Source organism: Anser brachyrhynchus, assembly GCF_964034855.1.
Source record: "Anser brachyrhynchus genome assembly, chromosome: Z".
NCBI classification, from domain to species: domain Eukaryota; kingdom Metazoa; phylum Chordata; class Aves; order Anseriformes; family Anatidae; genus Anser; species Anser brachyrhynchus.
Window position 1 is genome coordinate 42,946,503 of NC_137697.1, and position 12,949 is coordinate 42,959,451.

Genomic DNA, 12,949 nt, shown 5'->3' on the forward strand with positions numbered 1-12,949 from the left:
TTTTTTTTAAACATGTGAGTTTTTTAATTATTAAATTAAGAATAAAAGAATTGAAACAATTTATATTGTCTTCACTCTTATTCTTCAGAAATGCTGAACTTGATAATGTTTCAACATAATCTGTTTGAAAAGAAAGCTTTTCAGGATGACACTAATACATTAACTATTTTTTCACCAAAAAAAAAAAAAAGTTTTCTGGTGAAGCTCCGTAAGGGAAAAATGTTGACTATTTTAATATAGGACTTTTGTCCGTATTCAGCCCACTTACTGGCATAAGCTACCCTTATAAGCAAAATTATAGTCACACAAAACTGGAAATAAAACCTACTCAATCAGTCTTTCTTACCTATTTATTTCTTTCCGTTGAGAAACGTCTCAAGGCAGAATGAAAAGATTGATAGAGATATTTGGGCAAGTGAAAATGTCAAGACTCTATATGACTAGGAAAAAGACCAGAGAACACAGAAAGAATTACAGGATACTTGTGGAGTTTGACAAAACTTCTATAGCAGTACATAACCAGGAGAAACTTGCTATTGGCATTTAGAAAGACAATAACCAGGAGAAACTTGCTATTGGCATTTAGAAAGACAACCTCTAACAAGATAAAAACAAAAATGTTACCTTCTTCCCCAAATTTTTTCAAAAATATATTAAAAACATACCACACGTGAACTGCCACGTTATGGCTTTATCCTCTCTTTTTTCAACTGATAATCATGTCTCCTTCTTTCTTTTCAGGTATTAAACATTAAGTTGGCTTCTTAGAAAGAAAAAAAAAAATCATGGCTTCCAGCATGACTAACCCAGCTAACCATTTGCCATACTTCTTTGGCAATATTACACGTGAGGAAGCTGAGGAGTATCTGATGCAAGGAGGTGTAAGTGATGGACTATATCTGCTTCGCCAAAGTCGGAATTACCTTGGAGGCTTTGCCTTATCCTTGGCCCATGGAAGGAAGGTTCATCATTATACAATTGAGAGGGAGCTGAGTGGCACATATGCTATTGCAGGAGGGAGGTCTCATGCAAGTCCTGCTGAACTAATTAACTATCATTCAGAGGAAGCGGATGGCCTAATCTGTCTACTGAGAAAACCTTTCAACCGACCACCAGGCATTGAACCCAAAACAGGGCCCTTTGAAGATTTAAAAGAGAACCTCATCAGAGAGTACGTCAAACAAACTTGGAATTTGCAGGTAAATTTGCAGGCTGATTTTGCCATAAAGTGGTCTTTGAATTAGGATAAAAAGAAATTACAGGGTTTGGTTCCAGCAGTTGCTGTTGCTGTAGCTAACATGAGTTCATGAGGGGAAAGTCCTGCTTAACTAACTTGAACTGACTAAGACATCTTGATAGATTAGAGAGCTGGGTAATCACCAACCATATGAAATTTAACAAGAACAAGTGCCAGATTCTGCACCTGGGACAGAGTAATCCTGGATGTCTGTACAGACAGGAGGATGACGACTGGAGATAGGACTAATGGAAAGTGATCTGTGGGTTCTGGCCAAGAACAATTTGAATGTGAATCAACTGTGGCAGTCAAAAGGGCCAACCGTATCCTGGGATACATCAGGCACAGCACTGCTAGCCAGTCGAGGGAAGGGGTTGTCCCGCTCTGCTCTGTACTGATGCAGCCTCACCTCAAGTACTGTGTGCAGTTTGGGGCACCACAACACAAGAGCACAAAACTATTAGAGAGTGTCTGGGGTGGGGGGCAACAAAGATTGTCACAGGTCTAGTGGGCAAGACGTATGAGGAGCAGCTGAGGTCCCTTGGTTTGTTCAGCCCAGAGCAGAGGGGGCTGAGGGGAGGCCTCATGGCGGCCTGCAGCTCCCTCACGAGGGGAGCGGAGGGGCAGGCGCTGAGCTCTGCTCTCTGGGGACAGCGACAGGACCCGAGGGAACGGCATGGAGCTGGGACAGGGGAGGGTCAGGCTGGGGGTTAGGGAAAGGTTCTGCACCCAGAGAGGGGTCGGGCACTGGGACAGGCTCCCCAGGGAAGTGGTCACAGACCAAGCCTGCTGGAGTTCAAGTGTTTGGATAGTACTCTCAGATATATGGTTTAATTTTCAGGAGGTCCGTTATGAAGCCATAAGTTGGACTCAGTGATCCTTGTGGGTCCCTTCCAACTTGGATATTCTGCCGAAAACACACAAACACAATACATCAATCCCAAATATGCTATATAGTATTTTGTCACAACAGAATTTTAATTATCAGATTTTTATGAGCAGTGGGTATTTTTCGTGCAGTACATTGCAATATGTACATGCTGAAACTGTGCAAAGTGTGTTTAGTTTATTTCAGCAAGCTGAAGGCATGTAATATGGAGGTATGTTATGACATCTCAGAGTGACATCAAGTATATTAGCTATGCCTGACTAGCATAAAAATGTGACACAATTTTTGGTTGAGATGTTGATCTATTTATGGTTTACTCGTTATTTTTCCTTCCACTTCTCAGAGATAAAAGAAAAATCCCAGCTTTGTAATGTTTAGATCACCCTATTTTATCTTTTGTTTTAATGTCTTTGTAGCAACTATTGCTTTACCTCATATACAACAAAATGTACAGGTTTCAGATGTCCCAAAAGCCATACAACACTGGCAGTCTATATGTAAACTTTCTATCGCAGAAGACAGTTTGATTGTCCCATTGTGTTTCTACCACTCTAGGGTCATGCTCTTGAACAAGCTATCATAAGTCAAAAACCTCAGCTGGAGAAATTGATTGCTACTACAGCCCATGAGAAGATGCCTTGGTTCCATGGGAGGATTTCTAGGGAAGAATCAGAGCACCGTATCCTCATTGGGTCAAGAAACAATGGAAAATTTTTGTGAGTGCTTTTTCCTACATTATTGCTGTTTGCCCTTAGTGTTATTACATAGTTCACTTGAATGAATCTCAAGTGAGAGAGTGTCCTAAGAGATGGCTTTTTCACAGAGATATATCAGTCCAGCATGATATATATTACATAATGTAACTATTCCTATACTAAACAAGTGTGTCCAAGATTCGGTTTTCTCTTAACTGAAGATGGGAAACTGTAGTAAATGCTTGGTCACTGTTTTTTAAGCAAGTATTCTAAACGGAACATCAAAGAAGCTCAGCGTCAAAAAATAAAAATAAAAAATAAAAAAAAATAAATATTTGGACTTGTTTTACAATTGATAAGCAGTACTAAATGATTGTGGTGGGTTAAAATCAGCCCACCCAGTCAGTCTCATAATCCCCCAGCTCAAATGGACAGGGGGAGAAAATAAAATGGAAAAGCTTGTTGGTCAAGATGAGGAGAGACAGCAGGGAGAGTGTTTACCAGTCCTTGTCACAGGCAAAACAGACTTTGCTTGGGTAAAATTAATTTAATTACCAATTAAAATAATCTGGATTGTAAGTAACAAAGACAAAAACATAAAACAACATATTGCACTCAAACCACGTCCCCACATTTTCACAGGTTCAACTTTACTCCTTCCAGCCCAGCTCTTTTCCCCAACAGATGGCAAAGGGTGATGGGGTTCAGGGGGTTGTGGACATCATCACAGAATCATCCTAGAATGGCTTGGGCAGGAAAAGACCTCAAAGATTATCTAGTTCCAACCCCTATGCCATAGGCAAAGATGCCACCCACTAGATCAGGTTGCTCAGGGACTCATCTAACCTGGTCTTGAACACCTCCAGGGATAGGGCATCCAGAGCCTCTCTGGGCAAACTGTTCCAGTGCTCACCACCCTCTGAGTGAAGAATTTTCTCTTAACCTCTAATCTATATCTCCCCTATTCTAGTTTAAAATCATTCCCCCTTGTCCTGTCATTATCCAATTGAGCAAAGAATTACTCCCCATCTTTTTATAAGTCCCCTTCAGGTACTGAAAGGTTGCAGTAAGGTGCCCCTGGAGCCTTCTCTTCTGTAGGCTGAATATTCCCAGCTCTCTCAGCTTTTCTAAGTAGGAGAGGTGCTCCAGTCCCTTGATCATCTTTGTGGCCCTCCTCTGGGCCCACTCTAACAGCTCCACATCCTTCATGTGCTGGGGGCTCCAGACCTGGAAGCAGTACTCCAAGTGGGGCCTCAAAAGGGCAGAGCAGAGGGGGACAATCACTTCCCTCTCCCTGCTGGCCACTCCTCTTTTATTGCAGCCCAGGATGCAGTTGGCCTTCTGGGCAGCAAGCGTGCACTGCTGGCTCATGTCGAGCTTTTCATCCGGCAGAACCCCCAAGTCTTTCTCTGCAGGGCTGCTCTCAGTGAGTTCTTCTCCCAGTCTGTATTCATGCCTGGGGTTGCCCCAGCCCAGGTGCAGCACCCTGCATTTAGACTTGTTGAACCTCACTAGGTTCACATAGGCCCACTTCTCAAGTTTGTCCAAATCCCTTCAGATGGTGTCTCTTCCTTCTATTGTATCAGCTGCACCACTCAGCTTGGTGTCATCTGCAAATTTGCAGAGGATGCACTCGATCCCACTATCCATGTCACTGATAAAGTTAAAGACCTCTTTGTCTTGCATGTGCCTTGACATTGCTTCCAGGAGGATCTTTTCCATGATCTTTCCAGGCACAGAGGTGAAGCTCACCAATTTGTCATTCCCCGGCTCCTCCTTTCTACCCTTTTTAAAAAGAGGTGTGATGTTTCCCTTTTTCCAGCCACCAGGGACTTCACCTGACTGCCAGGACTTTTCAAATGTAATGGAGAGAGGCAACTACATCATCCAGTTCCCTCAGGACCCTGGGATGCATGTCATCAGGTCCCATAGACTTGTACCTTTTTAATTTCATCAGGTGGTCTCGAACCTGCTCTTCACTTACAGTGGGTGGGACTTTGCTCCCCGAGCCTCCATCTACGGTTTCAGGGAGATGGACCCATGGCCAGTCCATAACAGTTTCTTTCTGTCTCCTTTGTCCCCACACTCTTTCCTGCAGAAATGCATGCTCTCCGTTGGCTACAGTTCCTCCTGGAACTGTCTACATCCTTGGAGGGCGGCAGTGTGCGCACACGGCTGAGGGAAGAGCGGTGCCCTCCATGGGGCCTACTGCAGACAGCTGGAACTGGCTGGACACAGCCATGCCTGGCAGAGGGCAGCCCAGCCTCCTGCCAGTGTGCCCCCCAACCCAAGCCTCGCCTCCGACACCCAACGCACTGATTTAACCAAAGCAGAATAAGTATTAACAAGCTGTCTGTCTTACACTTCTGGTATCCAGAACTGTCAGTGTTCCTAAGGGCAGAGATGTGCCTTTCTTTTGCAATTAAGCCAGAGAAGGAATTTCTTTCACCTTAGTAACTTCATTTTGTGTCTGTCTCCCTCTGTGTTAATGTAGCCCCATTATTAGAATTTATGAGCGCAAACATGTCAGTTAAGGTGGTGACTAGCAGCCATCATCTTGTCAGGATCAGAGCCAGTCAAAATCTTCTAGCAAAACAGTTTTTCTTTGAGAAAATCCTCATTTGAAAAGTATAAATGTTTTCTTTATGGCATTTTTGCCCCCTTCCAACCTTCTCTCCCCCCGCGCCACTCCCCCCCCCCCAAAGAAAGAATCACTTAGAGCTATATAATTCCTGAAAGAAATTTCATCACATCACTATGTAATCTTCTTCAGTACTCATCTATCTATGATTTTCTAAAGCTTGTCCAAAGTAAAACTCTGGAAATGAGTACAGGGTGGACACACTTCTTCAGTACCCACTGTCTCACTTTACTGATTTGACACATTATTTGTTAGTGTCAATGTAGCTTTCATATGTTTCCATATGGAATAGTTTGTATTTTCAGTCTCAAATATTTATTTTAAGAACTATTAAATCCTCTAAATCTTTCTTTACAGTAGAGTTCATTCCTATCAGGTCTTACCTACTAATAATTTGAGTATACTGACATCTCCTTTCTTCAAATCTTATGCCTTGTCTCAGTCTCTTTTTATTTCGTAGTTACTCTCACCCAGGTTGCCACTGTGTAGGGCTTATGTGGCAAAGCTTTGGTAACAGGACGTTGCAACGGTGGCCTCTGTGAGCAGCGTCCTGCAGCTGCCCCATGTCAGAGCGCAGCCAGCTCCAACCGGCTCCAAAAGGGACCTGCTGCTGGCCAGAGCTGAGCCAGGGAGTGACACTGGTTGGGCCTCTGTGAGAGCAGATTTAAGAAAGGGGGAAACAATACCGATGCTCAACAGCAGCTGGGAGAGAGAGAGAGGAGTGAGAAGCAGCCCTGCAGCCCCCCAGGTGAGTGCAGCAGGAGGGCAGGAGGTGCTCCAGGCAGGCAGCAGCAGTTCCCCTGCGGCCTGTGCAGGGAGAGGCCCCTGGTGGAGCAGGCTGTCCCCCTGCAGCCCATGGGTCCCACACGGAGCAGATCTCCACGCTGCAGCCCCCCCGTGGAGGAGCCCCCGCTGGAGCAGGTGGATGTGGCCTGGAGGAGGCTGCGGCCCATGGAGAGCCCCCGCAGGAGCAGGCCCCGGGCCGGAGCTGCAGCCCGTGGACAGGAGCCCACGCAGGAGCAGGGGGTCTGGGGGGAGCTGCCGCCCACCCGTGGGGGACCCGTGCTGGAGCAGTTTGCTCCTGGGGGATGGATGGACCCCGTGGTACGGAGCCGTGTGGGAGCAGGTCTTGCAGAGCTGCTGCCTGTGGGCAGCCCCCGCAGGCTCAGTTCGGGCAGGACGGCATCCCGTGGGAGGGACCCCACGGGGAGCAGGGGCAGGGAGGGACCGTGAGGGAGCGGCGGAGACTGAAGAACCGTCAGGGACTGACCTCAGCCCCCATTCCCTGTTCCCCTTTCCCTTGCGCTACTCAGGGGGGAGGAGGTAGAAGAGGGTGGATGGGAGGAAAGTGTTTTTAATTTGCTTTTAGTTTCTCACTCTTTCTAGTGATAGGCAATAAATTATATTAATCTCCCTATGCTAAGTCTGTTTTGCCCTTGATGATAATTGTTGAGTGATCTCCCTGTCCTTACCTAAACCCTTGAGCCCTTTACATCTATTTTCTCCCACTTCTCCTCTGAGGAGGGTGAATGAGAGAGTAGCTATGGTGGAGCTCAGCTGCCCAGCAGGGTAAAACTATCACAGCCAAGCACCTTCATATTCTCAGCCTACTACTTTCTGTTTCTTAGGATCACACTCTGAAAGTCATTACCCAGTTGTTTTCTCTGCAAATTGTAAGGAGGAAATATTACAAGTTTGTGGAGCTAAATATTCCCATTGTCACAGATTCACCGCTTCTGAAATCTTCTTTCAGTAGCACAGGAGAGGTTTCACTGAGTCGTAGTCACTGTAGTAGATTACCAGCACAACAATGCCATACTTTCTCTCCTTTTCATTCTCTTGTTACTTTGCTACTCTCTTTTGCTACCTTTCTTCATTGGGGCAAATGTATATATAATCCTAAAATGAAACAACTCTTTTTTATGACTTTTTTTTTTTCTAAAATATTATTTTAGGCATTAACATATTTCCAAATGATCGTTTCATCATCTGAGGCGTGATGTTGATGATGTATTAAAATTTGCAGTTTTTCCAGTTTATCCCTTGCACACATTGGTTTCTATGTGCTTCTCCTTGGGGGAAAAAAAAAAAAAAAAGCTAGATTTCTTTAAAAAAAGAAAAAAAAAAGAGAAAATTGATTCCTTAGCTAACATTTCATAAACACAAGGATAGGCTTTGGAGTTAGGGCAGTTTTTTAGCAGACTTTACATTTTCAGTCTCCATTGTAGTTCCTGGCCTCTTTTTAATCTTCTTTAAGCATTCCTATAGTTTTAAATAGAAATTCTTTCCCAGCATTTTCCTGCTTCCCTTAGAGATAGCCAAAGAGGCATCTCTGGTACTGTTTGCAGTGATACACTTGATGAATAGATAGACCTTCTTCCCTGTGGGACTGGTTATGTCAGTGGGTGTGCTTAGCTCTGCTGCAGCTCAGAAGGCTTCTTTCACATCAGGTAGATAAACCCTTAGAGAGGAAAATTCTGACTTAGAGGTTCTGTTTAAACTGTAAGATGTGCCACTGGAGCCTGAATAGTTTTCTTTTGCATCTGCAGGGTGCTTTCAAATGCATTAATTTTTCTTGCACAGACTGCCTATCTGGCGGGTGTAGAGCTCAGTAGCCACCTAGCAGCTGTTGACTCATGCTTCTAGGGAAAAAAACAGGACAAGATCTTTGCCCTGTAATTCAGCAGCCAGACCAGCAAAAGAAGTAGTGTTGCTCATTTGTACCAGAAATCTGTTGTTTTTCCTTCTGGAGTCCTTTTGGCTCTCAGATAAGTAGACCTGTTACTTGCCCATAGCAAATAACAAATCAAATGTCTAATTCAGAGACATTTTCTATTTCTGCAGTGGTTTGCCCAACACGGGCTTACTTTGCTTTGACAAATAAATCACTCATTTTTTAGCTAACTGAAACGGTAGCATCAAAACTGTGAGTGCTAGAGAGGTGCATTGTTTTCTATTTCAGGCACACATATTTTGTAATATTTCCTTACCCGGTAGCAGTGCATGTCAGAATCTTCTGTACATCTGTGGACTGAATACTGTGAATTTGTGCTTGCAAATGTAGCTGTGCAGGGACTTTTTTCTCACATTGGTTGAGACACTCAAGTGTGGTAGCTTACTGAAGGATAAAATTTAGAAACATTCACTGTCTAAAAGAAGGTCACTTGTTGAAGTGGGAATTGGAGAGCATCCAGGGAACATATAGGGAAGCTAGATTTTGGAAAAGATGAACTCCAGAGGTATTGATCAACTGCACAAGCAGACCTGAAATAAGTGCTGGTATATGACAGACACAATCTTGTTTATTACAGGAAAGATAATAAATTTTAGAAGGTTACAATATTTCTTTATATTATTTTGCAAGGGTCACTAAAAATGTAATCACACCAGAAATCTGATGTCTGACCTACCTTGAAACAAAATTGAGTACAGGGGTCTCTGTGAGACCACATGTAATGCTTAGATTTCTTTACCAGTTTATTGCATCACTACAAGATTATCAGAGCTACATATGTTTGTGTACAATAAATATGGAAATAGTTGAAAAGATTTCTGATTTCATTTCAAAACGTTCTGAATAGCATCAGAAATTTAGCACTGTCCCTCACACAAGCTGCTGGAAGAGTTCTGTGGTAACAATGTTTCACTAAGGTATTTTCGAAGGTCTTTTTAAGTTTTTTGTCAGGACTGAAAAGCCAGGGAAATAAGAATGTATGTAGGTGCTGTAGAGTTTGTTTTCAAAGCCAAATGTAGAAACAATGTCGTGACATGACAAGAAATAGGAAGCAGCGCCCACCTCTTCTGGGAAAAAAATTCATGGAAAAGATTGCCACTCTAGCCACAAAATTTGGAGGAAAAATTATAGCGGCAGAATACAAGGAAAATATGACATCTGTAAAATGATCTGAAGAGCAACTGAAAACAAAGGATTTAAATTGTTAATGTTAATTGTTAATGTAAAATGTTAAATTGTTTAAAGACTGCACTCGTTTTATTATTAGTTTTCATGCCATATAGGACTTTGTTTCTTACCAGAATTCTGCAAAGTATTAGTTTTTCATTGAACTTTGCCTGGTAGAGGACATAATTATAGAATATGGCAATCAGTGTTATATAGGTGATCATAGTTAATATTATTATTAATAACATAACAGACTTAATGCGATTTAAGTTGTCGTGTTAAGATGTGTTACTGTTGTTGTTAGTAATATTATCTATATGAGCTCATGCGTGCATGGACCAGTTGAAAAATAAACTAAATATTTGCTAATGGTGACAGACCAGCAGTATTAAAAATACTTTCTCTGCAGTTTCACACAGGAAACGATTCTGTTGTGTGTGATAGCTCTTGGCACATCTTACTTTGTCATTGGTGGTGACCACTTCAGCTATATAAACATGTGATCTTGTATATGTGCTAAAAACCAGAAATTCTGAAGCTGAAGGAAAATAAACAATTATTCAGAAATACCGTTAAACATAAAAGGTCAACTTTAAGGAAAGTGTGGTTGAAGGCATTGCACAATTAGCAGTTTAGGCTCCATAAACCTTTTTATGTAGTTCACATAAAATGTGAACATAAAATGTTCACATAAAATGTGAACAGTTATATAAAAAAATTTAGAAACAAAAAACTGTCTTTAATATGTAACTAGATATATTAAAATGTACAAGACTAGTCTAGACTGATAAATTGGCTCACAGCACTACTCATAATGGCATCTCTTGACCTCTATGGACCGAGCTGCCTCTTATATGCCACAATAGTTAACACCAGTAACACCATTTTCATATAATAAGTTCTGAAGTGCAGTTGTTTGTAAGAGTTTACTTGTCTTTTGTCCAACCAAAAAACTGTAGCTGTCAAAAAATACATGCAGCTGCCTATATTTGCATTACTCTTACTGTCCTCCTCTAGGCATTTGACGCTACAAGACTGCATACCTAGTTAGGTGCACCATTTATCTGACCTTGCATAGTATTCTTTTATATTCATCTACCCTTATTATGTTTGTATTCATAAATAGACCTGGATATTGTTGACATCAGACAAGATGAAAATAATCCTAGTAAACCTGACCTTAATTCAGGGACATTAATTAATGATGACATTCCTCTTCAAGACGCCGAGCAGTTGCCAGGCTTAGATGGCTATGGCAATTTTACAAGATAAATGACAAAATATAGACTGTTAACCATGCTTCTGGAAGTGATTAATTCCCCTTCACAGAAACCCTCTTTGGAAGAGATTTACTTCCCCTTACGGAAGCTGTCTTTGGAAGATCTGTTTATTTATCTTCGGTTAGGTACATAGGTAGGTGCCACTTGCAGACCACAGCAGTAGTGTTATAAGTGAGACCATACAAATTTCTTGGTCTATCAGAAATATTTTATTAATTAAGTAAGCAGGCACAAACAAAACAGCGCTGGGCGGCTGGGGAGTCTCCGCTCCACCACAGCACGCAACTTTCCCTTTTCAGTGTCGCCGTTTTATAGCGTCCAAGTTTCGGCTTGTCAGGACTTGTTGAACCTTCTGAAGCTGCGCAGTTCGTTGTTGGGGGTCGTTGTTTTTCTTTCAATGATCATGCGTTGTGCTCGTGTTCAAGGGGGAGGGTAGTGAAGCGGGAAACAGTATTTCAGAGTCTTTGTTTTACCAAGGATGTTTATCCAGCACCCCCTCCCCACTATCTACTTGCTTAGTCTTCCCCCTTAACAAGGTCGTAAATTGCAAAACCTTATCTTCTCAGCAGATCCTCTGAATTCCTTTTAAAGACAATGAACAAACACCCGCTAATTTATCACAGTAGGACCATGGCTTCTCAAAGCTGTCTCTGTGCTATGTGCTCCAGCAGTAGAGTGTGTCAGAGGTGGTCAGAGAGGTCACGAAAAGATGTGAATCCTGACTGAAATAGCTGTAGTGAGAATCCCTATAGCAGGTGCGGTTTTACAGCAAAGCTTTAGAAGCAAAGTAGGGTTTAGGAGCAGCGTCCCGTATTTTGCTGTGAGCAAAATAGATGCCTGTGATTCAATCCTGCTTGCTAAAGTGTTTTCTCACTGTGCAGCACACCACAACAGCCTTATCAGGAGATCAACTTTTAGGTTCCATTGTAGATAGGAACAGCCTGCGGCTCAGCTAACTCTTAAATTCTATAGTATGCTAACATTTCTGCAGTGGTTTTGAATATGTACCTAAATGGAGGCGTAGAAGTGGTGTAAAGGAAGACTGCAGTCAGTCCTTTTTCACCTCTGTATGGTCCTATTACAGATGGCACCAAGTTCATTCCTTATTGTCCTCAAACTTGGAATGTGTGCAGTGTGCTGCGGATATTTGTAGTGATAATTAATAGCCATGTTAGAAATAACATTAAAAGAAAGATGGTCCTAGGGACAGACAAGCAGGGGATGGCTGTGGCTTGATGTACAGACAGGAATGTCAGTGTCTTTGCCATGAAGGAAGCTGTTATGGCTGAGAAGCCAAAACAGTACCAAGAACAAATGTTAACACACCTTTGGACTCAGGAGTGGGCATAAGTTCCCACCATTGCTAAAGCGAGCATTTTGCTTATGGATTTCCCTTGCTTTTCCACACTAGAATGCTGGGTCTTCTTTTATTTATTTATTTGATTGTTTGTTTATTTGTTTATTTATTTTAATATAATTTTATTTTTTATTTGTTTATTTATTTTAATACAGTCAATGAGCTGTGTTGTAACAGCAAATTTTTTAATTTTTTTTTTTTACCCTCAGGGTTTTTTCCTTGAGAAGGAAAGAGATCTTCATTTTCTGCGCTCTTCATTTGCCCAGAAAAATTAGGGCATCATTCTGTTTGCTTTCAAACAAAATTAGGATTTCATCAAAGTAAAGAATGTGTAGCTATTTACAGAGTTTGTTATGATACACCAAATAGTTAATAATTGCCATTTGGGTTGCAGGCATAAAAACAAAAGAAATACACAAGGATTGATGGCATGAAAATTAAAATCAATAACTAAGCTTTTTTTTTTTTTTTTTACATTGCATCATGTAACAGTTTGAGAGTTTGAGTTTCTCCATTCCGTGTAAAATTGCTGCTTTAAAAATACATAGCAGTAGAAATTTTAGATACTTTAGTGCTTTTCTTCATTGTATCTGTGAATTCAAATTTCCACTCAGTGAAGTTGTTGAAAGTTTAAGGCTCATGTCAGTGGATGAAGGGGCAATATTGATATTGTTTCTTTGCAGGTGTTTATTCTCTTTATTATTTTTTTCTATAGATCTGTAATTCTCTATAACGTCATAAAATGAAAGACCATATGATATTTCACTGCTGGCTTACTTTCTTGTCAAAATGCTTCAAAAATAGAGCTTTTTTAAATATATTTTTTTTTTACGTTGTATTGAAGAATAGTATATGTCATGCTTAATTTCAGAGCACATTAAAGCACATAAGGCAGTTGGAATTTGGGATTTTTCTCTCAATGTTCTTGAAATTTCCATTTTTCATAGAC

The 12,949-nt window shown here is 41.6% G+C and overlaps 1 protein-coding gene across 5 annotated transcripts in view; it reads left to right on the forward strand.

Moving 5' to 3' along the window:
* The window catches only part of SYK (spleen associated tyrosine kinase), a 58,167-nt gene that overhangs the window by 21,168 nt on the left and 24,050 nt on the right, over nt 1-12,949 (forward strand). For all 5 annotated transcript variants that reach the window (XM_080575132.1, XM_080575131.1, XM_080575133.1 and 2 more), the window contains exons 2-3: nt 742-1,199; nt 2,682-2,842. In XM_080575132.1, coding sequence (XP_080431258.1) covers nt 786-1,199; nt 2,682-2,842 — 575 coding nt within the window. In that variant the 5' untranslated portion in view covers nt 742-785. The remainder of the gene's footprint in view (nt 1-741; nt 1,200-2,681; nt 2,843-12,949) is intronic.